Genomic DNA, 27,343 nt, shown 5'->3' with positions numbered 1-27,343 from the left:
GCAAAAATAATTTCAGTGTCTGAGAAGAGGTTAGAAAACAGGAAGTGTGGTCTATGCTGTTATATATTCAGTTGAAGTCGGAAGTTTAAACACTTAGGTTGGAGTCATTAAAACTTGTTTTTTCAACCACTCCACAAATTTCTTGTTAACAAACTATAGTTTTGGCAAGTCGGTTAGGACATCTACTTTGTGATGGACAAGTAATTTTTCCAATAATTGTTTACAGATTATTTTGCTTATAATTCACTGTATCACAATTCCAGTGGATCAGAAGTTTACATACACTAAGTTGACTGTGCCTTTGGACAGCTTGGAAAATTCCAGAAACGTATGTAATGGCTTTAGAAGCTTCTGATAGGCTAATTGACATCATTTGAGTCAATTGGAGGTGTACCTGCGAATGTATTTTAAGGCCTACATTCAAACTCAGTGCCTCTTTGCTTGACATCATGGGAAAATCAAAAGAAATCAGCCAAGACCTCAGGAAGAAAAAAAATTGTAGACCACTAGTCTTGTTCATCCTTGGGAGCAATTTCCAAATACCTGAAGGTACCAAGTTCATCTGTACAAACAATAGTACCCAAGTAAACACCATGGGACCACGCAGCCGTCATACCACTCAGGAAGGAGACACGTTCGGTCTCTTAGAGGTGAACGTACTTTGGAACAGAACAACAAAGGACCTTGTGAAGATGCTGGAGGAAACAGGTACAAAAGTATCTTTATCCACAGTAAAACAAGTCCTATGTCGACATAACCTGAAAGGCCGCTCAGCAAGGAAGAAGCCACTGCTTCAATCCCGCCATAAAAGCCAGACTATGGTTTGCAACTGCACATGGGGACAAAGATTATACTTTTGGAGAAATGTCCTCTGGTCTGATGAAACAAAAATATAACTGTTTGGCCATAATGACCATCGTTATGTTTGGAGGAAAAAGGGGGAGGCTTGCAAGCCGAAGAACACCAGCCCAACCGTGAAGCACGGGGGTGGCAGCATCATGTTGTGGGGGTGCTTTGCTGCAGGAGGGACTGGTGCACTTCACAGAATAGATGGCATCATGAGGGAGGAAAGTTATGTAGACATATTGAAGCAACATCTCAAGACGTCAGTCAGGAAATTAAAGCTTGGTCTCAAATGGGTCTTCCAAATGGATAATTACCCCAAGCATACTTCTGAAGTTGTGGCAAAATGGCTTACGCACAACAAAGTGAAGATATTGGAGTGGCCACAAAGCCCTGACTTCATCCCATAGACAATTTGTGGGCAGAACTGAAAAAGCGTGTGCGAGCAAGGAGGCCTACAAACCTGACTGTTACACCAGCTCTGTCAGGAGGAATGGGCCAAAATTCACCCAACTTATTGTGGGAAGCTTGTGGAAGGCTACCCGAAACATTTGACCCAGGTTAAACAATTTAAAGACAATGCTACCAAATACTAATTGAGTGTATGTAAACTTCTGACCCACTGGGAATGTGATGAAAGAAATAAAAGCTGAAATAAATCCCTTTGACATTTCACATTCTGAAAATAAAAAGTGGTGATCCTGACCTAAAACAGGGAATTTTCACAAGGATTAAAATGTCAGGAATTGTGAAAACCTGAGTTTAAATGTATTTGGCTAAGGTGTATGTAAACGTCTGACTTCAACTGCATATATTCTGTATACATGCGTCAAAAAGCTAGAGACGCAATGATGTGCAGGAAGTAAAACAAAGGCACCAGATTCTGTAAACAATGCAGGTGAGGGGAATAAAAATACTTTAACAAAATAAAAATGTGCATTTGTTGAAAACAAGGAACTATTGGGTTTCCCCAGAAAGTGTATTTTGCTCCATAGCACTGGATCTGCTTCTGCAACCTCTGACATAGCACAAGGAATCAGTCAGACAGTTGGAAGCAAATTCAAATGTTTATTTACAACCTCTGTTCGTCAGAGTAAAGTGATCTAAATACAACAACAAAAAATGAGCAAAATGGCAGCTATCCTCCCTGAGCTTTACAAAAACAAAGCACAGTACCTGTGGGTGACAGCAGAGAGAAAAGGAGATGTTCTGTACAGAGCCCTAATGCCATTTACAGAGGGAGAGACATACACAAAACTTCATATACACTATTAGAACAATACATCAAGGTATCTTCTTTTTTTCAGCAAACATCATGCCTTTAACATCTTTCCAAGAAGGCTGAACAGCTGGTGATGTAGAATAGAGAAATAGATTGCAAAACATCATTAGTTTAACAAATTGCATACAAACCAGGTGGCAATTTATGAGTCGGGGTCAACTAACTGGCTTTAACAAAACAAGGACAGATACCAGTAACTGTTTTTAAGATTATAAAAAGGAAGCTACTGTGGAGGACTTGTTAGTAAGAGAACAGAGTCCAGAGTTTATGAACTGGAAAATTGGGAGTTGTTCAGAAATGTACAAGAGGTAGCTGGTCAAGTCCCTGTATCGTGATATACCTTACTGGTTGAGGGTGACATAATGGCTGATCAGTGAAGATGAGATCAGTGAACTCAGCGCTCTGGTGAGAATCACTTAGAACTAATTTCAGTCTCATGAATGTTTCGTGACAATAACAAAATAAACCAATCAACAATAACCTCAGGTATTGGCTCCGAGGGCAAAAATGTCCTTCACTGAGTGTCTATTTTAGTGACATTGTTGGTTTTAATCACTACATCTAAAAAAATATTGACTAATTGACCCCCCCCCCCCCCCCCCCCCCTTCCAATACCTATCAAATGTCATCAGCGGGGACAAGACAAGGGAAAAAACAAAGCAGATGAGTGTTTCAGTGCACAACCAGCGTTCATATTATACTGTACATATTATCAACTTTTATAGAAGTAGGGAAGAGTTCCCTCTCAGTGTAAAAGTTACTCCTTTGCCCAACAGAGACTAACGGTCTCTTTGTGTTGTTCACAGTAACCCCTACTTCCTGTCAGTCATCACAATCCACCGAAACGAACAAAACAAACCCCACCAACATACACACAAGACTTTAAGACAGACTATGAGATCCACAGACGGCAATGGCAATCGTAGTCATGTACATTTCAATCCATATATCGAAGGTATGAAAAACAGAAATCCGCTTGCGTACCAAAGCAGTAGTCTCTGGGTATAAGAGTCTCTGGAGTCATGTGGCCAGCAGATTTGGCGTGGGCATTGTAGTCTCCTTCAGTACGAGATCTGTCCATGGAGCACAGAGCTGCCACCGTTTTACTGGACCTGCATTTTAGGGTGAGACACAGGGGTGCTTGGTGTGTGTGTATTTTCATACATATGGTGTGTTTGTGTGTGTTTGTGTGTGTGTGGTTAAGCAACAGAGGTGAAATCCAAAAAGTAGATTAAGTAAAGCATGCATATTGCTTCTCTTTAGAGTGATGCTTTGGTGTCAAGGGAAGGAAAGTGAGCATCACTGACATGTGTTCCCCTAGTCACTCAGTGAGTGGTTAAGTGCGAGTGGGATGTAGGTGGGAGTAGGGTTTGCCGTTTGGCCTCTAGTCCTGGTTGTTCTGCGTTGGCTGTCCAGTTTGGCTTTTGCCATGGTTCTCCTTCTCCTCTTCTTCACTGACAATGAATTCCTCAGGAGGCCAACGCAGCTCGCCGCTCTCCACTTCCCCCTCCGTGGGCTCCACTACGATGGAGGGCAGGCGGTCTTTCAGCTTACAGCAGCGCTCGAAGTCTGAGGGGTCTGGAAAGATCTGAGGAAAGCACAAAAACACACTTAAAGTCCTGGGTGTCCTTGGGTCTGGTCAGTTTTTCATGTGGCACCATGCTACATTTTACAGCTTTGGAAAGCATGGTGCCAAAGCTGCTTTTAAGTGCTTACAACTTGTTATCCAACACCGTGTGACTGACAAATGGGGAGATTATACAAGAGCAAGTCATAGCATTGAAAACCTACAGCAAGTCTGTTATCGTCAAGAAACAAAAAAATCAAGCACACTAAGGAAGTAGACCTTACTAATAACTTAACCAAATGAAAACAAGGTGATAGATATTGTCACGTTAATTTGTCATATGCACAGGATACACAGTACAATTAAAATGCTTACTTACTCTGTGACAGGATGACTAAATAACAACCAATACCCTGATGATACTGAAAGCTAAGCAATGGGTTGACAAAATTATTTTAAAAAAGCAGTGAAACCTAGACCCAAATGCGTTGTGGGTGTGCAATGCCAGACTTGCGGATTGTTTTGGATCTAAAATGAAGGGCATGAGAGATTACATGCATTCCCTGCCTTCCTTTTGCTCTCAAGACAAGAGAAATGGCAACAACAAAAAAAGAAAAAAATAGCATTTCCTGGTCCAAGAACAGCATTTCTTATGTTTGGATAAAGTAGAAGAATATTTTTAGATCTGCATATTTCAGTGGGAGACATTGGAAGAGGAAAGCGATGTCGCTGTCTGGGCAAAAGCACAGTGGAAAGAAAGCATTAGATGAGGCTGAGAAGGATAGACGGAGAGAGTGTGAGGGTGAGGAAGAGAGGTAAGGGGGAGAGAGTGGCTGGGAGAGAGAGCGTCCAGCTGTGTCCAAGTCTCCCTGAATACAATGAGAGGGGGATGATGAGAGAAAGGGAGGAACAAAATGTTCTGAAAACGGCTGTGTTTCAGTATGTTTAGACGGGCTCATAGTAATGGCTGGAACGGAATACATGGAACGGCATCAAACACGTGGTTTCAATGTGGTTGATACCGTCACATTCACTCCATTCTAGCCTTTATCATAAGCCGTCCTCCCCTCAGCCTCCTATGGTGTGTGGGTATGTGAGTGTGAGCATGTGTGTTAGTCAGTGCATGTGTGTTTGAGTGAGTACGTGTATGTTAGTGCAGGTCTGAGAGATGGTGAGTATATGTGTGTGTTAGTGCATGTGTGCGCAGGGAGGTTTAGTATCTCCTTGCCTGTGTTGCTAATGTCTATGCGTCATCACCGAGGGGAATTGGGCAGAGATTAACCTTGCTATAAGACCACCGGCAAACACGTCACAGCTTGTTTTACTTCCAGCGACAGGAAACGGCAATGCGTCGCCAGCGAGGCACAATGACAGCTATTTTGGGTTGTAGCTATTTTGGGTTGTAGTTGTAAATCAGGAATCACTCCAGCGCTGACTCAAACAACAATTGAAGCTGCCACAGAGAAGCTCTCACCTCCGTAACATAATCAACCTCCAGTTCCTCTGCTCTGGAAAACTGCATTCCTTACATCACTCTTTCAGCGATGAATACCATGTTGCCTTGCAGAAACACAGCTGGCATTCAGGTGATGGACTCACAAATTGGACCAAAGCCAATGAATTTGGATGAGGAAGCAGTTAATCACCTAGCTGTCTGTCCATCCTCATGGGCAGAGAAGAGATCTTCACCACCTCCTTCCTTATCCTCACAGGACAGACACACAGCTGGTGTGTAAATGGTGAGGGGCAGGCAGCCCACCTTCCTATAGGATCAGTCTGCATCCTCTGAGTCAACTCTGACACATACAGGTCACAGATGATCATAAAGGAGTGGGCTGGCCTTAATATGGCCCTGATTGTTTGTTTCCAGAGATGAACCATTGACCCAGCAGTAATAAACAGAAGTAGCAGAAACAAATCAAACTTGTCAAGGCCACCAGATGGCTTGCTATTCCGAAAGTTGCCTCTCTGTGGGCTGTGACATTGCGATTCTACAAACTCCTATTCATTTCCTTTGCATGTTTTTAAAGTCTTTGCCATCATCTCTAACTCCGTGCAAAGCTGCACTCCTCCCCACCATGAGGCAAATACACATTTTTCCACCACACAAAGACCCTTTCCTTAAACAACCCCCCTAAATTCCTAAAAAAAGGTTTTGTTTGCATAACTTGCAACAATAACGCTGATGATTAGACCTCCTGATTGGGAAAACAAACCGCTCCTTACCCATAGTCCCCTGGGTGAGCTGCTTACAGTAAGAGCTATAATGGAACATACAGCCTTGGCTGTCCCTAATCCATCCTTTTGTTCAGAGGGTTACTAATAGTGGTGGGGACATTTGAACAGTGACATAAACCAATTAAAAAACTACTACACCCTCTGCTGCTGCCCCCCCCCCCCCCCCAACAAAGTAGAAACTTGAACTTGTGTGTGCGTGTTACCTGGAAGGAGAGCCGGTCCTTGCTGGGGCTGAGCCTTATGTCCTCCATGGGGGTGCTACTGATCATCACCTCAGTCATGTCGTCTCCACTTGGCACAAACACTGGGCTGGAGAGAGACATAGGGGAAAGGACTGGGTTATTCCACCATTCAGGATCTACTGTTAGTCCCAAACTTTCACACTGAGGAGCATTACACAGAACAGGTATATGTGTCCCAATAATGGTGCTGTACAAGAGGCTGCACAATGAAGAACTGATAGGTTGGTGTAATATAATTTACGTGTAGCTATTACTTTGGGAAGTAATATGCAAATTCATCCAGTCCATTTAGTGAGATGACCGAGTATGACTTTCATGTAGTTGATGTGCATGAGATATGGCCCTTTGGTATTGTGTTTGCAATGAAAAATCTACGCATAAGCCTTGTTCAGTCTTTCGTTTGGTCTGTATGCATGCATGCAGTGGTTTATATTTAGTCTGACCACTGACAGACTATGCAGCATAAATGTAGTGCACAACAAAGCTACACCACCACCAAGATGTGGTTTGCATTGAGTAGCCATGTCTTCATACAAGATGAGGTATGATTTAACTAGCAGTGAGGGGACAGTCATAGCAAGAATGCATTGTGGGCGTGCAGTGCAATTTGACTGGAACCCCTAACACGGGACGGACCCAATACCCTCGGTTACATCAAAAGGTTCACAGAACTTTCCATTTTAGTTGAAGCAACAAGATGTTGTTTATCCACTTCAGTGCACTGTACATGCTGAAGCACTGTAAGAAATGACTGAACTGAGGCACTTTGTGGGAGGAAAAAAAGTTATTCTTGGGATGTTTGAGAACCAAGATATCAACCGAGCAGAGCGTTCTTCTCACGCTTTCTATTTAAAGCCCGGTGGCACAGTGGTCAGCGTCCACAGGACTATGGTCAGGGTGGTCAACCCACTATAGGACAACTACAACTGGGACAGGAAACAGAACATACCGTAGATGACCACCTGCATCAGATGAGTAGCTCAAGCACATACTTGGTCCAAATATAACAAGTCAGTCATTTGTTTCCACAAAAAAGTAGAACATTGGGTGCCATTAACCTACTTTTAACCCTGAATATATAAAAAACATGTTTATTTTAGAGACGATGGAAAGTTAAGTGGTTAGCCATTTCGACATATTCTAGACATGACCAGTAAAACATTTTAGGTAAACCTATGAAGTGCACTTTTAAAAAATGAGCCTAAATTCTTTATCATCTCAAATTAAAATAGATATTTTCCCAATACTTGTCAAGTTTCCCCAGAGGTATTTTGACAGTAATCCTGTGTACAATGTCAGATAAGACCCTGAGCTGTGAACCCCGGACTTCGACTCCCTTTATGGAGAAATTAAGAGTGGCACCTTTCGATTTGTTAACATTCTGTCATCGGAGCATGAAACATTTTCACCATAAGAGGTTGTGGGCAAAAATAGAGATGTTTCCTATGACTCAGTTTGCCAATCTCTCATGTTACTTCACTGCTTTGTTGAGTTCTTCTTTCCAAGACGTCCATGTTTAACATCATTCAAGAACCTATTAATCCCTGCACAGTAACGTTAAGACAGTCTCCAATGGGAATCAAGACTTTCCATTAAAAGAACACGTCAGTTTAGAAAGCACCAAAATAAAAACTTCTCTCATACTCTGACTGGCAAAAAACAAGTGGAGCTCAACAACCAGTATTTCATTGTACAGGGATTAAGTTCCAGATAAAAATCTTTAAACTTCGGTCAATCCAATAATTGCAAATAAAGGTCCTAGGCCATCCACATTTTCCAACATCACTTTCATGTAGAAAGTCAGCCTTTTGGTCCCATAATATAGGACCGAGGCAGATGCACACTTTATGGTGTATGGGATTTGTTCCTTATCCTAAAGAATGTGTACATCTATTCTGAATCTGTCAGAAAGAGTCTCAATGGCTTCAAACTGAAAAGGAGAAATGCGCGCGAAAAATCAATTTACAGGGCAACATGTGCATTGCCACACCCCGAAGCAATGGCTACTGCTGTTAATCTTTCAATATTTCCATTCCCAAGTTTGCATACCATGTGTCACATACAAATTGGGAGAAGCAAAAATGATTTTGTGCAGGTGGGAGCCACAGGGGAAACGCACAAGCCAAGACCAAAGGGCAGAATAGGTTTCTGGAATCTTGTACTTTTACAAGTCAATCAAGTCAGTGACAACAATAGCCGGAAATCTACAAATAAAAACTAGTCCAAAGGTTATGCAAGGTTGAGTGTCAAAAACAAATTGTCAGCAAAGACATGCTCTTGAACCCATTTCATTCTTGAGAGGGGAGGGAGAGTGACATAGGGTAAGCCAGAAACACATAGACACAGAGCGGTGACAGTACAGACCTGTGCAGAAGAGAGGGGAGAAAGATAAACACTGCTTGTGCCAGTCATATTTCTGCTCTGGGATCGTACAAACATCCTGCTCAGCTAAGAATAACAGAACGTCAGCCTACTAAAACATAAAGGGGCACAATGACAAGGAAGTGGAGGAGCAGACGTAACAATTCGACTCGGGGAGAGAACATACCACTCAAATACATTATATCTAAATGTGTCTGCTCAAGATTACGCAATGTGTCCTTTTTTGTGGAAGTATAATCAAGTATAATCAAGAGGCTCCAAATTGATGAGGATAATGGATTACCACAGGCTCACGTCAGGGATGCAGATAGGAAACACTTCCAGTTCAAAGTTGGCAGCCATTGTGTCAACTAATTCAGAGGCCAAGAGATCAAATGTCTTGCGTTCCTACTTCTACCCTAGCAGGACCCATACAAGTACACATTTATTCTATAAGGGCACCTCAAACCCTCTGTCTAAAACGCCCACTGCCAAAGATCAGTCACGGCACTCCAAATGTACTCAAAACGTGCAGTCCAGATTTGACCTAGGATCTTAAATCATTCACCAGGATTGACCTGGAATGGCTCCTTTCTGAATGACCAGGACCATTCAGGTAATTTCACAAGGTTTAAGTCTGTAGTAGTATTGCCAAGTAGAACTTTTGGCTAGGTCTGTCATCCCATCTTCAATGGGCATGTGACATGATCAGGCACTTCAGTGCTTGGCACTTCAGTGACCCTCTTTAGCACTGTCCACAGGAACATCTAGGCCTACATACTGTACATAGTCACATGCTCATATGGGCTAATGCCAGTCCTATATGGGCTAATGCCAGCCTTAGACACATTCCAGTCAGAGGTCTGGCATGGGCATGAGACGCATCTCAGACTGACACGTGTCCAGGCTAAACAAATAAAAAACGAAGGATCAGAGGTCACCTGCTGCATTTAAAAGCTATAGGCCAAGTGAGGGGGTTATTTCAATCTAGATGGGCTTTTGGGATTCATTATGGCACATTTGTGAAGGTCTGTCTGTGGGTACATAGTTCCTGCCAAGTTGTCTACCAAGTCGTCTACCAGTCTCTCTACCAGAGGCCCATGCTCGCCCAAGGTGCTGATGGAGACCAAACATATATCCCCATAGCAATGCGACAGGATGGGATATTACATGTTGCATAATTGACATGGTTTCCCCTCTACTCCTCCCAATGCTACGCGCATCATAAATCTGAGGTGCAGGGGCGACAACACGAAGCGGCTGCTGACATTCCATGCCATCGCTGGACTGCCTGGTGGCCAAGTCACAACCTGTAGGTGTGTAGGGGGTGGGAGGGGGCCCGTGTCACTCTCTCTGAAACATGTTGGAATGAATGGGCCATGTCCTGATCACCGCTTTAGTCCATGGGCTGCTTTATGGAGTGGCTCAGCCTTCTCAGAATACAGGAAACACTTTCTGTGTTACTGGCTGGGCAGAAGAAGCTCATGTTTATTTCAACTCAACTTGATGACATATTGCCATGCCACATGTTTTTCTTAAAGATGCCACAATAGAGGCATTTAGTCCATGATGACCTGATCAATTTATAGGAGAATGACATGTTCTTGTTAAAAACAATTGTTTTAAGTAACACAACAACTGCCCATGGCAAAACATGGAAAGCTATCAAAAGCCTCCCATTGGACTGCAGTTATATAATTAATGATTTTATCAACCTGAAATTCAATAACTAAACATTTTGAAAAAGGAACAGAGAAGTGCTACATTAGGTAGCAATGCATGAGAAAACAATAATCAAGAGATCTAAGCAAAAGGATCCCCCATGTAGCAGATTCTCTGAAGAACAGAGAAGCACACTGAAAGCGCAGACGAGAAGCTTTGTGGTTACAGTAAGTAACAGGGTCGGGTCTTCACTTCCTGGTGCAGGCAAACCGAGACTTGCAGAGGTAAAAAAAAAAAACAGAAGCAAAACAAAGTCTTGCTTGAAGTTTTTGGACAAAGTCTTCTTAACCTAGATGCAATGTTACTAGCCTATATAGGAGGTAGGAGTACACAGTAAAATGGAGAGATTGAGTCACAAGCCTCATCTATGTGATGGACCGACCATGAATGGGTAAGAGGGTCATTCCATCTCCCTCTATTACACCCTACCACAATCGCCTGCCAATAAAGGTCAGTAGTCCCAACCACTAAAGGTCAAATGATGTGAAACAGTCTTACATATGGTTTAACACTCATATTGTTGTATATTTGCTTGCCGAGAAACCAAGCTAAACTCATGTTATGTTCTTACTTCTGCAATTGTATGTAGTCTGACTAAAAGCTATTGCATCTCAATGCTCCCATAGCAACGTGAAAACATTGGGTTGCCCATCTATGTCCCCTTGTGAAAGGAAAAAAAGGTGATCCTCAGACACACCTGGAAAGACAGTCTTGGTGGGCCACCTGACACCATGTGAAAAACAGCAGTGCTTTGTTTGCGATCTGCTCTCTTTCAAGTGGATTACACGTTGTGAAAAAAATAATAATAATCCACTAACTGCACTTTGACACATTCAAGAGTACATGTGTGATTGTTTGAAGGACTAAATAGCCTAGCTTCTTTTGACGATTTACAATTAAAAAAAAGGAAAATCGTAGTTCTCTTGATTATACCCATTAGCAAATATAAAAACAATGCTAAAAAAAAATCACATACAAAAATGAAATTCTGTTTAAAAAACAATCATTAAAAAAGTATTTCAGCAACATAGAAGTCTTACATCGCAGGTGGAAAAAATAAAATAAAATCATTACAAAAATACTTACCAGTATATTTGGGGAGAAAATACAGACATGAATTCACACCTGCAGATGATTCTGATGATCAAGGAATTAATCTGATATTGATGGTGTATTTCCCCCACAACGGAACGTCTGTCACAAGAAGATTAAACGCAAGCGTTTTTTTTTTTAGAGAAAAGTAGAAATCGAAGCGGAGCTGTGACCTTAGTGAAACAAACAACCCTCAAGTATTTTTGCCCATCTGATATCCTGACTAGTTGAAATGACTTTTATGTAAGAGGCGTGTACTGTCCTGAAGACACACCTCTTTCACATGGGGTCCAAATTATTAAATGGAAGCAGCATCACTACGGACCAATCAAATGACAGGTGCCTCGTACCCGCGCTGACGATAGCAAGGGATGAATAATTTGATTGGAAATAGAAAAGATACTGCATCACGCAGGTTTCCATTGACCCAGGTTAATTCAACGAAAGCAATGTCGCAAAAAAACTAAATCATTGCGACATGTGTAATGGAAACGTCGGATATAGGATACATTTTCTAAAGATCGACAACATTTTTAATCGTTCGACAAGGGTGGATTATTTTGTCGAACTATCCTTATTGAGACAAATTGAATAAAGCACGTAACTATAAAGCTCCACTCTACACTGCTTGCCAAATCCATTTTTCAACTATAAACACGTTTCTTTGCAGGACAAGGCTTGTCATGACTTTTAAGAACGCCTGAATTGCTTCGCCTTGCATTTCTGGTTGGCTGGCAAATTTCACCATCCAATTATTTCAGATCTACATGAGTGCAAGTTTCACCATGTGGTGATATGTTGGCACATGAGAATTATTAGGATATGGGGCAAATATTAGTCAATTAATGCATTCAGGGGCGGACTGGGACACGAATTTTGCCCTGGCATTTTATCCACACCAGCCCACATCACTGTGCGCCTCTGCTCTAGCCATTTTGTTTTCCTCCCTGTTGTGCTGTCTGTTTCAGCATCTTTTTTTGTTGTTGCTGTCACTCTATGCTTCTTCTTGTTCTCTGTCTGTCTGCTTAAAGCTGCACTGCAAAAATCACTCTGTCATTTCCTGGTTGCTAAAATAGATAAACGGAAATTAGGTGAACTATTATGTGACAAAACAAGCAAGTACAGTGTAGGGAATCATTCTACCATTTAAACTGCTGTGAAATATATTTTCCAAAAACAAAATTATTGTATTTTCAGCTGTTTGAAGCTGGTGTACAAAATAAAGTAAAAGACTCAAAAACTAAACATAAGAACAAGAAGCATAGAAAGAGTGCACATAGAACAAATCTACCACTTCTTAGACTTGCTTTCAATGAGAAAGACAGATCAATAACTCACATTGCTATCTTTATTTGGTCGGGTCGCCCAAAAAGCTTTAAGCCTAATACCTAATAAAAGCCAAGATAACGACCTTGGCTATATTGCAAATTAGTCTCTGTCAAATGTGTTCCCCCTGAATCAACACCGACCCTAAGTGTTAATTACTACACTCTTAGAAAAAAGAGGTGCTATCTAGAACCTAAAATTGTTCTTCAGGTGTCCCCATAAGAGAACACTTTTTGGTTCCAGGTAAAACCCTTTCCACAGACAAACGGGTTCTACCTGAAACTAAAAATGGTTTTACCTGGAACCAAAAAGGGATCTCATATGGGGACACCTGAAGAACCCTTTATTTCCCTAAAGAGTGTATTACAGGGTGCCACTACTTTGTTCAGTTGGTGGCAACAGCCCGTGATTTAGTCAGACCCAAATCATAAGTCTTCATCTTATAAAGTCATTCATTCTTTATTAAGAAGTATAATAAAGACTACTGAGGTATTACATAATTAAGTTATCTAACACGTCCAAGCAGGAATGCCTGATTGAAGATAGTATTTTGATGTGCAACCTAATCCAGTGATTGTTGTGAATTTTGGGTTGACAATTAGACTATAGTTGTTATATTCTACTGTCCAAATAGGACTCCAGATTTTTTTGGTTCAATAGAGAGGAATTACATACATCTTTATGTGCACCAACTAATAACAAACTAATTGATTTGGGGAAAATGGAAACTCAAAACACATTAACTAGATTGCTAACTCTAAATATAATACCCACTGCTAGTAGTCATGCATTCATACAACAGTAAATGTAATGTCCTAAAATAACAGCCTACTACACGAGACCAAAAGGCATATGCTCTCGCAATGGCCGGTACACATTTCACACACACCACTCCATATCTCATAACCATATCAAATATCTTGGCTGTAAAATAGTTGCTATTCAGCCGAATATTGAGAGTTGCGAAATACATATTATACCTACAGAAGGCTGAGACTCTCCTCTCTTTGACAAGGACAAGGGGACGAAGCTTCCAAAGCAGTGTTTTCCCACAATTGCATTTTGAAACGTTTTACTATCAGAACAATTCTTTCTCAAACACATGGGGGAGAGGAGGGTGGCTCGCTCATCACAAAAAATTATAATATTTGTCCAGCCCATCTGGCATTTGCCAGAATTGGCAGATGGCCATTCCACGATTTCATTCCATCCATGCTGGGTTTTGCAGGTGTGAAGTCATTACTTCCATCTGTTTTTATCGACACAAGATAGTTAAATGGAAAGACACCATAGCAGGCAATTGTCACATCTATTTTCTATGCAAACTTTCAAAATGTTAACAGCAATAAAATCACTGGACAAGTTAATGGAAACATAGCTATTGCTAGTCGCTATGTTGATATGACTTGGATCTAATATTTTTTATTGAGCGGATGGTCAGGGGGTCGGAACTTAATTACAAATCATTTGTAGACTGCAAATTGACCGCAAGAAACTCAGATATATTTGACTAGAACATAATTTCAAACCTTGCTTACATTTGTATACGGTCACATATATCGCTCTATTATGCATAGGAATACTTTGCAAAAGATTTCCAAAATTAAAATCACTTGGAGCTGATTTGCTAGTTTTCTTATTTTTTGCTCAGAAAATTTGGGAGCGGGCCACTAGCTCCAAAATTAAACCTGAATAAACAAAAAAGTCACACCAGTCTGCTTATTTATCCTTTACGTAATGATTTATATTAGGAAACTCAGGTCAGAATATCCAGTGTCAATTCACTAACATGTCCAAAGAAATATACAGTACATTTGATTTTCAAATATTGTAATTATATTTGCATAATAGGAGGGGATGATGATTCCAGAGTAAGCTATAAGCTATAAGGTTCTTTTTCTGAATACATTGAGATACAAATGTGACTGGTTAAGATCAAGAATCCACAACAATACTGAAAATGTAAAGGTCACATCTAAAGTAGCCCTATACAATATTTACAAGGCTATATAAAAGGTTAAAGCTGGAGCTTCCTAGTGTCATATACAGGATGCTGTCTCAAGCTCTGGGACACAGCAACCATTTGGCAGATGAGGTCTATAACACATTTTATTACAACTTCACTGTCCTCTGCTGAACAGAATACAAATGACCTGGCTTCAAACTAGTATTCTAGCATCACCTTGTGGCAATACTTCTACTAGATTTTAGACCTTTATACACCACGTAATGGATTTTCCACATTTTGTTGTGTTACAGCCTGAATGTAACTCACAATAACCCATAATGTCAAAGTGGAATTATATTTTTCTAAATGTTTACAAATTCATTCCGAATGAAAGGCTGAAATGTCGAGTCAAGTGTACAACACCTTTCTTATGGCAAGCCTAAATACATCCAGGAATAAAAATGTGCTTAAAACAGGTCACATAATAAGTTGCATGTACTCACTCTGTGTGCAATAGGGTTTAACATGATTTTTAAATGACTACCCCATCTCTGTACCCCACACATACAATTATCTGTAAGGTCCCTAAGTCGGGCACTGAATTTCAAACACCGATTCAACCACAAAGACCAGGGAGGTTTTCCAATGCCTCGCAAAGGGCACCTATTGGTAGGTGTGTAAAAAATACATTTAAAAAAGCAGATATTGAATATCTCTTTGAGTATGGTTAAGTAATTAATTACACTGGTGTATAAATGCACCCAGTCACTACAAAGATGCAGGCGTCCTTCCTAACTCAGTCGTTGGAGAGGAAAGGATTTAACCATGAGGCCAATGGTGGCTTTAAAACAGTTACAAAGTTTAACGGCTGTGATAGAAAATGGCAGATGGATCAGCAAATTGTAGTTACTCCACAATACTAATCTAACTGACAGAGTGAAAAAAAAGAAGCCTGTACAGGATTTTTTTATTTTTATATTCCAAAACATGCGTCCTGTTTGCAACAAGGGGGCACTAAAGGAACACATTACTGAATACCATTCTCCATATTTTCAAGCATAGGGGTGGCTGCATCATGTTATGGGTATGCTTGTAATCGTTAAGGACTGGTAAGTTTTTCAGGATAAAAAAGAAACGTAACGGAGCCAAGCACAAGGAAAATCGTAGAAGGAAACCTGTTTCAACGCTTTCCAACGGACACTTGGAGATTAATTCACCTTTCAGCAGGACAATAACCTAAAACACAAGGCCAAATCTACACTGGAGTTGCTTCCCAAGAAGACAGTGAATGTTCCTGAGTGGCCGAGTTACAGTTTTGACTTAAATCTACATGAAACTCTATGGCAAGACCTGAAAATGGTTGTCTAGCAATGATCAACAACCAATTTGACAGAGCTTGAAGAATTTAGAAAATAATAAAAAAGGGCAAATGTTGCACAATCCAGGTGTGCAAAGCTCTTAGAAACTCACAGCTTTAATCAATGCAAAAGGTGCTTCTACAAAGTATTTACTCAGGGGTGTGGATAGTTATTTAAAATGAGATACTTGTGCATTTCATTTTCAATAAATTACCAAACATTTCCAAAAACCTGTTTTCACTTTGTCATTATGGGGTATTGCATGTAGATTGGTGGGAAAAAAACATTTAATCCATTTTGAATTCAGGCTGTAACACAAAATGTGGAATAAGTGAAGGGGTATGAATACTATCTGAAGGCACCATACTTTTACTCATACTCAGAATGTTACTTGGTGATATGGTGCAGCTAGTGATAAACAACACTTAGAGACAGAAGACAATTTACATACATCCAAAAGTAATTTGAACAGTAAACACACAAGCTGCGACCAAACACTGTGGCTGCCTCACCGGGTGCAAAACAGCTCTTTATGGCGTTCCCACATTCGATTATGTTTTCCATAACCTAAAAGAAGTTGATTGAAAGCACGTTGGAGCTATTATTTTTCCATCATGCGGCACCTTCTTGGGATCAAGAAATAGGACAGCATATATATTGATTGGGTGACATTTTTATTGCAGCAGTAGTTTTAGAGGGGAATCCGTTCTGAAATTCAAGATCAAAGACAGAAGGAACATTTTTGTGCTTGCCAGTGAAGACATTTACAGTCAACGACAAGGCACGTTAACCTGTAGTCATACGATTCATTTTAAAGCAGCAATCAGCAATTGAAACAATAACAAAGCGTGTCTCGTAGCTATTTCTGTAAAAAAAGCTGAGGGATGGGGCTGCAGAAATGTAACTGCTCAAATTCAAAGACACAGCTATGGATGCAAGGACTGACCTTACATGATATCAAAATTAGGCTATATAATAATGTTTGTTTACATTTACTTTGTTTACAAACATGAGTAAAACAAGCGTATATTTTGGGTTCTGATGGGGTACGACAGTTGAACTAAGCTCATGAGGCATTTATAAGTTATATTCTTCAAGAATCAATGGGTTCATATTATTAATTTCTAAGTCTAAAAATGTTTGTGGCAACTGCAATTTGCCCCTTTAAGTCAGTAATTATCATTTTGGCTTCGCCACCATTTGGTGGAGTTATGACAATAACTTTAATATGGCACAACGTCAGCCATAAATCTCAACCATTTCTTGAATCAGACTAGTGAAACTGCCAAATGCAAAAATGTGGTTTTGACTCTGAATTCCAAAAATCCATAAGGATATTTTACACTGACTGGTGTATTGCTCAGTAACCTCTGAATGGGCATTAAGATAATCATATGATTGGATATAAGATGGTTGACAGCTTATTTAAATATGTATTCTTATGCAAACTACGAAAATAAAAACCAAACCATATTTTTCACCACACAAGTCTGTATTAGCTAAACATTTAAAATGATGTCTTTGAAATATACATTTGGAATACAGTAAAACCACAAATATGTTTGCTTTTGTCGTCTGTTCCTTTACTCTTTCCAGACTCAAATTACCATATATTTCCTGATAGGTTGGTTGGTGGTACTATCATAAAGGCTTGTAGTCCAGCTTGGATTCCAGTTTCTTAGAATCTGCAACCTTGCGAACGGCCTTCATGAAATCTTCCTGGGTCACATACTCATGGTCAGCACGGATTGCAAACATACCTGGGAAACACACATAGCAGGGTTCATACAGACTGTGGCAAGTCAAACTCAAGGACTTTCAAGTACTTCTTGGAGCACTAATAAAGTTGAAGTCGGAAGTTTACAAACACTTAGTTTGGAGTCATTAAAACTCGCATTTCAACCACTCCACAAATTTCTTGTTAACAAACTAGTTTTGGCAAGTCGGTTAGGACATCTACTTTGTGCATGACACAAGTCATTTTTACAACAGTTGTTTACAGACAATATTATTTCACTGTATCACAATTACAGTGGGTCAGAAGTTTACATACACTAAGTTGACTGTGCCTTTAAACAGCTTGGAAAAAAATCCAGAAAATTATGTCATGGCTTTAGAAGCTTCTGATAGGCTAATTGACATCATGAGTCAATTGGAGCTGTACCTGTATTTCAAGGCCTACCTTCAAACTGGCTGCCTCTTTCCTTGACATCATGGGAAAATCAAAAGAAATCAGCCAAGACCTCAGGAAAAAAATTGTAGACCACCACAAGTCTGGTTCATCCTTCATTCCAAACGCCTGAAGGTACAACCTTCATCTGTACAAACAATAGTACGCACGTATAAACACCATGGGACCACGCAGCCGTCATACCGCTCAGGAAGGAGACACGTTCTGTCTCCTAGAGATTAACGTATTTTAGTGCGAAAAGTGCAAATCAATCCCAGAACAACAGCAAAGGACCTTGTGAAGATGTTGGAGGAAACAGTTACAAAAGTATCTACATCCACAGTAAAACAAGTCCTATATCAACATAACCTGAAAGGCCGCTCAGCAAGGAAGAAGCCACTGCTTCAAACCCGCCATAAAAAAGCCAGACTACGGTTTGCAACTGCACATGGGGACAAAGATTGTACTTTTGGAGAAATGTCCTCTGGTCTAATGAAACAAAAATAGAACTGTTTGGCCATAATGACCATCGTTACGTTTGGAGGAAAAAGGGGGAGGCTTGCAAGCCTAAGAACACCATCCCAACCGCGAAGCACAGGGGTGGCAGCATCATGTTGTGGGGGTGCTTTGCTGCAGGAGGGACTGGTGCACTTTACAAAATAGATGGCATCATGAGGATGGAAAATGATGTGGATATATTGAAGCAACATCTCAAGACATCAGTCAGGAAGTTAAAACTTGGTCGCAAATGGGTCTTCCAAATGGACAATCACCCCAAGCACACTTCCAAAGTTGTGACAAAATGGCTTAAGGACAACAAAGTCAAGGTATTAGAGTGGCCATCACAAAGCCCTGACCTCAAACCCATAGAAAATGTGTGGGCAGAACTGAAAAAGCGTGTGTGAGCGAGGAGGCCTAGAAACCTGACTCAAGTTACACCAGCTCTGTCAGAAGGAATGGGCCAAAATTCACCCAACTTATTGTGAGACGCTTGTGGAAGGCAACCCGAAATGTTTGACCCAAGTTAAACGATTTAAAGGCAATGCTACCAAATACTAATTGAGTGTATGTAAACTTCTGACCCACTGGGAATGTGGGAAGAAATAAAATTATTATTCTGACATTTCACATTCTTATTATAAAGTGGTGATCCTAACTGACATAAGACAGGACATTTTTACATGGATTAAATGTCAGGAATTGTGGAAAAACGGAGTATAAATGTATTTGGCTAAGGTGTATGCGAACGTCCGACTTCAATTGTATATATTTGTAATAGGTCATATTATGAAATTGTTTCTAGTCGCCAACAGATGGCAGTATATCGCCAGAACCTCATGAAAAAATAAATAAATATCTAACTTACTATTCATTACTACCTTAAGTTCTACTCAATAATATGTGTTTCACTACATACACAAGAGGTAAGTAGGACTGATGATGTTGACTGATTTCCTCATATGAACTGTAACTCAGTAAAATCTTTGAAATTGTTGCATTTATATTTTTGTTCAGTGTATATAATATATTGTCTTAATATTTAAAATTGTCTTTATATTTCACAAAATGTTAGGTTCCATAGGCTGTCCCAACACAGACATGAAAATGAATTCTGACAGTGTAAAAGAGCCTTAGTTGACTCTAAAAATGTTGTATTCTATACGCATTTGAAGAGAAAGAAGTTATGAATGTGTTTGTTAAGATTAAAGACTCTCAGGACCCTATTTACATTTTAGGGGGCCCCACATGGGTCCCGGACCACACATGGTCACAGACCCCCTAGTTTGGGAACCACTGTACTACTAGCACCTCAATCACACCTACAGCGAATTGCACAATTGGTACGCATCATCTGGATGTGTGTGCAACAGAAGTTCAACATTCACCTTCTGCCAAGCCGTTTATGCATACCTTCGATAAATCCAAGGTATGCACCACACAGAACGCACTGCAACTGCCTCTGCAACGCAATGCTGCAAGTCAAACGCAGCGTTCCATTGGAAATGAATGTACAGTACTTCTGGTGTACCAAAATGCATTCACGCTGTCGGTGTGATCAAGGCGTAACCTCTCTCCCTGCTCGTGTCAATGCTTCCTCTCTCTGTGCATCTTCTTTACCTCCTTCATTACAGCCTGACACACCACACTGTCTGTCTCACTACTCTCAATAAAGAAAATGAATTTTGTTATGATAACTTATAGTAGCCCATCTTTTGATTATAGCTACCTTAATATTTCAGTCAACTGCTCATGCTGCGGTCAGGCTCCGTTCAACGTTAGCTTCTAACTTCATCCTTCCAGCCAGGTAGTTATAGTTAGCTGCCTGGCTAATAGCCGGAGCCCTTGAGCTACCTAGCTAGACATCGGACTGAAATATCAGTGACAATTTACCAGTTGTACACTCATTCGCTGAGAGTCAGGGGTTGGTTTGTTTGGGGGATGTCTGTTGAAGTCAAGGGTTGTTAAAATAAGTCTCACTGTCAGTAACATCTCTCTGCTACTTGCCACTGTAGGTCTGGGCTGAGGTAGTTCGTTTCACCTCTCGGCTTATGTCGTGGGCGGAGTTTCCCGATGGACAGAGTGGTGAATGAATGCGCTGCTAACAAGGAAAATCCGGGGGAGCAGACGAACATAACAAGCATACATGAATCATTTATGATTCCCCTCGTTCGCAGAGGTAGGCACGATTAGAACTCAGATCAAGAAGCCTTCAGAGCGGTGATCAACGCGCAATAAGTGTGTAAATGATAATTAACAAAAACGTGAGAAAACGTTATTTCCCAAATAAAGAAGGTATAAACGGCATTCACCCTCCACCACATCCCTGGTTAGATCTGGCAAAACCCATTCAGAAACATCAATATCCTGCAGGCAAGTTTGAATCTACATTTGCCTGGCTATCGATGTGACATTTGGCAGCGCCGAATCAGTCAGTTCTGTACCTGCTTGGCAGTGTAGGTGGAATGAGCAAGCTTGCCTGGCATCCAGAGCGCGAAACACGTGAGGAAATAAATCTCGGTAGTCTGCCTGGAAATTAATTCGGAAGACCCATACATTTTTCTAATATTTTTCATATTAACATATTTGATAGTTCCCTGTTCTCCTCATTTTAATTCAAGTACTCTTCAAGGAACAACTTGAGAAAATGACAGATTTTCAAGGTATTCTAGTACTTGAATTTCAGAGTGCCAAATTCAAGTACTTTAAGCACCTTGTGCAAACCCTAATATAGGAACAGACTGAGTGAGTGGCTTGTTTTTAACATGTAGAATATACAGTTATAGAGTGTATTGGATAGGTTACTAACCTGCTTCAGTGCACACGTTCCTTAAATCAGCTCCATTAAATCCATCAGACAACTTCACAATGGCCTCGTAATCTGCGAAGAAATTCAAGTTACAGCCCACCATGAAATTCACAACATGCAACTTCATTTCATCACAAAAATGTGTCACATCCACAGCACACTATCCAGTCCCTAAATTCACCCATCTCTCCATGCTTAGTGATTGGTCCAGAGTGTATCTTCAGAATGTCCATCCGAGCCTGCTCATTGGGCAGTTCGATGTCTGTAAAGACAAAGCCAGAAGTTAAGATTTCTGCAGTTCCTTGTCATTTACCAAGTCCTAGTTATTTTTCAGCCACTTTCCCTGGCCCTTTGGGAAAGTGACTAGGTGCTGAAGTGGAACCAGGACCAAAGATTTTTGCAACATGATTATCTTTGCTTCTCAAACTAGGATAGTTAAAAGTCTCGAGAGGAAACATACGGATCTTGCGGTCCAGTCTCCCTGGCCTTAGAAGGGCAGGGTCCAGCGTGTCCGGACGGTTGGTGGCCATGATCATCTTCACTCTGTGCAGGGTGTCAAAGCCATCCATTTGGTTCAGCAGCTAGACAGGACAGACGAAAAAGTTGGCATCTTCAGTCGTAAATGGCTGATAAAACCAAGTGTTTACAGGTTTAGCCTTTAACACTTTGAGGCTCAATAATATGAGTAGTACCACAGAGTTTCTAACCCAGAAGCCCAACACTTCCGGGAACAATTGCAAAGCAGAAGTCAATGAGAGAAGAGAAAATGTCTTCCTTAGTTCTAAAATCAATTCTCAATCTAAAAAGGCACAACTTATAGTACCTTCTCAAGGTGCCTCTACACCACAATTGCAATGATAGAGTTGAACCGCTAGGAGCAAAAAGACTAGATTTACTACTACTAAAATATTACCTTTGCAACAAACTGTGAAAATGAAAACTAGAATTCACTAGTTTCACTATAACTAAGACATATGGTCTTTGATGAAAAACATGTTTTTTTCATGAAAGCTACTCTATGTAGCTGAATATGTTTTTACTCCAACCTTGTGAAAGTGACAAACTGACATGTTTTCATTTTAGTCAAAAACAACTTTACATCGAAGGAGTGCCTTTGATTTCGACGGCCTCCACATGCGCAGTTCGACGAGAGGCGACCCGTTAGATCCGATTATGTGTTTCTGCGCATGAGCTTAGCTAGCCAACGTTGCCATGACATTGCCTACAAGCGTGATCTGGGATTTCTATCAGGGAAGCAGTTTCTACATACACTACCGTTCAAAAGTTTGGGGTCACTTAGAAATGTCCTCGTTTCTGAAAGAAAAGCACATTTTTTGTCCATTAAATAACATAAAATTGATCAGAAATACAGTGTAGACAATGTTAATGTTGTAAATGACCATTGTAGCTAGAGACGGCTGATTTTTTATGGAATATCTACATAGGCGTACAGAGGCCCATTATCAGCAACCATCACTCCTGTGTTCCAATGGCACACAACGTTGGCTAATTCAAGTTCATAATTTTAAAAGGCTAATTGATCATTAGAAAACCCTTTTGCAATTAAGTTAGCACAGCTGAAAACTGTTGGTCTGATTAAAGAAGCAATAAAACTGGCCTCCTTTAGACTAATTGAGTATCTGGAGCATCAGCATTTGTGGGTTCGATTACAGGCTCAAATGGCTAGAAACAAAGAACTTTCTTCTGAAACTCGTCAGTCTATTCTTGTTCTGAGAAATTAAGGCTATTGCATGCGAGAAATTGCCAAGAAACTGAAGATCTCATACAACGCTCTGTACTACTCACTTCACAGTACAGCGCAAACTGGCTCTAACCAGAATATAAAGAGGAGTGGGAGGCCCCGGTGCACAACTGAGCAAGAGGACAAGTACATTAGAGTGTCTAGTTTGAGAACCAGACACCTCACAAGTCCTCAACTGGCAGCTTCATTAAATAGTACCCGCAAAACACCAGTCTCAACGTCAACAGTGAAGAGGCGACTCCTGCATACTGGCCTTCTAGGGCCTCCGTACGCCTATGTAGATACTCCATAAAAATAAAATGTTTTATTTTTTTATCAGCCATTTCCAGCTACAATTGTCTTTTACAACAACATTAACAATGTCTACACTGTATTTCTGATCAATTTGATGTTCTTTTAAATGGACAATTTTTGGGGGGCTTTTCTTTCAAAAACAAGGACATTTCTAAGTGATGCCAAACTTTTGAATGGTAGTGTATCTTCATACTAAACCATCTTTGGTAGTACTTTGTGTGCAGTTAAGCTTATAGTTGTTCTCTGTTGAGAGACTCACCTCCATCAGTGTCCTCTGGATTTCTCTGTCTGCAGACGTCCCCTCAGAGAAACGACGACCACCTGTTAAACAGACAAAGACTCGTGTGTGTGTCTGGAACTCTATTGTTCAGTTAGTTTGTTGATTTCTATAGTCTGTAGCTCTAGTTCATGTACCTATGGCATCGATCTCATCCATGAAGATGATGCAGGGCTGGTGGTCTCTGGCGTAGTTGAACATCTCTCGGATCAGCCTAGCGCTCTCACCAATGTACTTGTCCACTATGGAGCTGGACACCACCTTTAGAAAATTGCAGTCAAGCTGGCTAGCAACTGCTCTGGCCAAAAGTGTTTTTCCAGTTCCTGAAAAGCATGAAAAGAAAATACAGTAAATTATAAGGCACATAATACTGGCTTCTGGAAAGCAGCCCTCAGGCTAGCATGTAGTGCTATCAGAGAACCAGGCCAGTTGATCTCCTCACCTGGGGGTCCGTAGAGCAGGCAGCCTTTAGGGGGGATGATGCCCACCCTCAGGAAGAGCTCAGGGTTGGTCAGAGGCAGCTCAATCACCTGAAACAACATTTTCAAACCAAATGTTATTTGTCACAAACATGTTTAGCATATGTTATTGTGGGTGTAGCGAAATGCATCAACATCCATCCCTCTCACAATTGGACCATAAATATCTTCCGCACTCTCAATTTTATTTGCTCAACTCCTGCATCCTCCCTCCTCTCTGGCCTCCATTTAAAATGAGAGGTGGCAAGTAGAGGGAATGTGGACAAAAATACACTTGTATAAAGTGAGACTCCTTCTCCAATTGTACGTCATCAGGCAAATTAAGTTTACAGAGTGGAATCCCAAAATAAATGTATAAAGAGATAAAAAAAAAACATTTTGCTAGTTGTACAAACATTTTATAGATAAAAGGATAAGTAGCATATCATTTTTAAATGTTTGCATCCTTTTTTCTTTCGAGAAAACAATAGCTGATTAAAAAGGCAGTGTATCAGATTTCAAAACTCTTCCGCGAAGGACTCAGGTAGGATAAACTTGTGCTTCCTCGCCAAAAGGAGTCTATCAAGGAGGTGAGGACCATTTTCCTACTAACGAATTGACACTCTCCTCGACCACTTATCGGTTTCCGGGTCACGGAGGAGAAAGGGCGGACTTTTCCCAAATTATAAAAAGTCCCCAGAAAAAGCGAACTCTGTCCTGTATAGATAAAGTGTGTGTCTGTGCCTCACTGACCTCTCTGAGCTCTCTGATCTGCTCAGCCAAGCCTCCGATCTCAGAGTAGGAGACGCTGCCAGGGTCTTCATGAGACATATTGTACACAAGGGGGTCCACCTCTCTGGGAAGGTACCTGCATGGGGGAACAGCACACCGATATGTCATCACAGTGTGCCTTTGTTCTTACTGATTATATAGGTCATAGAGATGTCTTATAAGCAGAATATATATAATTTGTTTTTCTTAAAACGCTTTCAATAGGGAGACTGTTGCAGAAAGTCGGATGCAGGCTAACACAATACAATTGTGTTTTGCTTGGTAAACATATGAAATAATAAGAGGCATTATAGACTTGGGAGAGTATATCAACTCACCTCATGATAGTCAGAGTGGTCATATCCAATGCAACTCTAGTACCAGGTTTGAGCATAGCCTTGTCCAGCTGGGTGACAAAATATAAGGTTGGCATAAGCATAATCAATATGAAATGGGAAGTGAAATACAAGTTGCAATGTTATTTGTAAATATTTTGTTGTGGCTATGGGTTTTCACCTACTTGCCGTCTGCATCCAACCACATATCGTGGGCCATTGGTTGCTTTGACAATGACTGAATAACACGAAAGGATAGAAGCAAACCCCACGTTACACACAATATAATCAATGCAAGCTAGTAGGAACATTTAAACTTTTTCCATCCATGTAGGCCTAGCGGTAGATTCAACAAAACAACATCATATGCAACAAAGGGATTTTCATTCTAATTTAGGACTTACATTTTTCCTCTGTAAGCTGCTTCAGGACCTCACCAACAATCTAGAGAGGAGTCAAGAGAGACCGTTGTAAATAAAATAAAAACCTATATCAAGGCTTCTGATGACTTGGGATTAAACTTGCAGTCACCTGTCCAACACTTTGTAGAGCTTTCAGATCATTTTCTGATGTTTCATACTGTTTTGTCTGTTCTCTCAGTTGTTCACGCACTGTAAAGACAAACAAAAACAATGATTGACACTGACTACGTGTGTACCATCACATAGGCTGTCATCATCATCATCATCATCTGGTCGAACAAGTCAGCTAACACTAGCTAGTTAGCTAGCTAACTAATGTTATAAAACTAGCTTGCTCGTTCGGGTGCGTCCTAAACATTGTGCATAAATAAAAGGTACATGAACAGTTACACACTAGATAGTTTGGTATAAATAACCTGGTGTTGAACTCATTTTCAAGGCTACAATAGCTATGTTGGTCTAGCTAGCTAGGTAACTGGAGAGGGTTACATTATCATGACAAAGCTACATGGACAGTTGTTGTGGCTGCTAAAGCCTGGCTATCGACAGAAACGATACATACATTCTTTCAAGCGTCCATCAATTTCTTTGTGCTCGAGCAATTTCTTTCTGTAATCTTGAAGTCCCCTGTCTCTGGGATCCGCCATGATGCCTTGAAAAAACCGGCTCTGCCACGCTGAATTGTGGGATTGAAAGTTGTGACATCAGAGGAAATGTTTTGCCATGTTTACATTATGTTGTCAGAGGAACGTCGTAATTCATTTTAAGTGGATTTAATTGTGCATTGATTTAACTTTACATTGAGAACATGTGACATTTTTGTGACGACATTAATTCAAAACAACATATTAGTAGTATTTTGTGGAGCTTTTAGAAATGCGTTCAATTGACCGTTTACCCCAATGACTAATTTCGCATTCAAGTGCTAGTCAGAACTCAGGAACTCGGTCATGTCCGATTTGCTAACTGGTTGAACGCGGAACGTGTATAACTACTATAACCGTTTAGTTTGTCCGATGTTTTCGAGTTTCCTAGTATTTAAAGTTACAAAAGCAATGTACCATGCCATAGAGGATTCATTTGAACACAATTGGGACAGTCTCAGCGGTCCTACATCAATCTGGGCTTTTTTACATTTATTTTTTATTTCACCTTTATTTAACCAGGTAGGCTAGTTGAGAACAAGTTCTCATTTGCAACTGCGACCTGGCCAAGATAAAGCATAGCAGTGTGAACAGACAACACAGAGTTACACATGGAGTAAACAATTAACAAGTCAATAACACAGTAGAAAAAAGAGAGTCTATATACATTGTGTGCAAAAGGCATGAGGAGGTAGGCGAATAGTTACAATTTTGCAGATTAACACTGGAGTGATAAATGATCAGATGGTCATGTACAGGTAGAGATATTGGTGTGCAAAAGAGCATAAAATAAAATAAATAAAAACAGTATGGGGATGAGGTAGGTAAAAATGGGTGGGCTATTTACCGATAGACTATGTACAGCTGCAGCGATCGGTTAGCTGCTCAGATAGCAGATGTTTGAAGTTGGTGAGGGAGATAAAA

General features: G+C 40.5%; 2 protein-coding genes across 5 annotated transcripts; both read right to left on the bottom strand.

The window, feature by feature from the left end:
* Nucleotides 1-1,891: 1,891 nt before the first annotated feature.
* On the bottom strand, nucleotides 1,892-21,527 carry LOC110497767 (protein LBH). Of its 3 annotated transcripts, XR_005037712.1 has the most exons (4): nucleotides 11,342-11,619; nucleotides 6,134-6,239; nucleotides 3,110-3,713; nucleotides 1,892-2,192 (listed from the first exon to the last, which is right to left on the bottom strand). XR_005037712.1 is itself a non-coding variant. In XM_036954742.1 (3 exons), exons 2-3 carry the CDS (start codon nucleotides 6,209-6,211, stop codon nucleotides 3,510-3,512), a joined length of 282 nt encoding a protein of 93 aa, XP_036810637.1. In that variant the 5' UTR covers nucleotides 6,212-6,239; nucleotides 21,457-21,527; the 3' UTR covers nucleotides 1,892-3,509. The 3 variants fall into 3 exon arrangements, 2 of the variants coding, with proteins under 2 accessions (XP_036810637.1, XP_021429794.1); XM_036954742.1 differs by lacking the exon at nucleotides 11,342-11,619 and adding an exon at nucleotides 21,457-21,527 and having other exon boundaries at nucleotides 1,892-3,713; XM_021574119.2 differs by having other exon boundaries at nucleotides 1,892-3,713.
* LOC110497766 (26S proteasome regulatory subunit 10B) lies at nucleotides 16,631-26,494 on the bottom strand. Of its 2 annotated transcripts, XM_021574118.2 has the most exons (14): nucleotides 26,338-26,494; nucleotides 25,885-25,964; nucleotides 25,758-25,797; nucleotides 25,539-25,591; nucleotides 25,357-25,424; nucleotides 25,001-25,115; nucleotides 24,232-24,319; nucleotides 23,927-24,112; nucleotides 23,772-23,833; nucleotides 21,917-22,037; nucleotides 21,638-21,718; nucleotides 21,457-21,528; nucleotides 17,587-17,739; nucleotides 16,631-16,687 (listed from the first exon to the last, which is right to left on the bottom strand). In XM_021574118.2, exons 1-13 carry the CDS (start codon nucleotides 26,420-26,422, stop codon nucleotides 17,621-17,623), a joined length of 1,170 nt encoding a protein of 389 aa, XP_021429793.1. In that variant the 5' UTR covers nucleotides 26,423-26,494; the 3' UTR covers nucleotides 16,631-16,687; nucleotides 17,587-17,620. The 2 variants fall into 2 exon arrangements, with proteins under 2 accessions (XP_021429793.1, XP_021429792.1); XM_021574117.2 differs by having other exon boundaries at nucleotides 16,635-17,739.
* Between the last annotated feature and the right edge of the window lie 849 nt (nucleotides 26,495-27,343).

This window comes from Oncorhynchus mykiss, chromosome 19, assembly GCF_013265735.2.
Source record: "Oncorhynchus mykiss isolate Arlee chromosome 19, USDA_OmykA_1.1, whole genome shotgun sequence".
Lineage (NCBI taxonomy): Eukaryota > Metazoa > Chordata > Actinopteri > Salmoniformes > Salmonidae > Oncorhynchus > Oncorhynchus mykiss.
The sequence above is the reverse complement of the archived record's forward strand: the minus strand, read 5'-3'. Positions and strand labels throughout refer to the sequence as shown.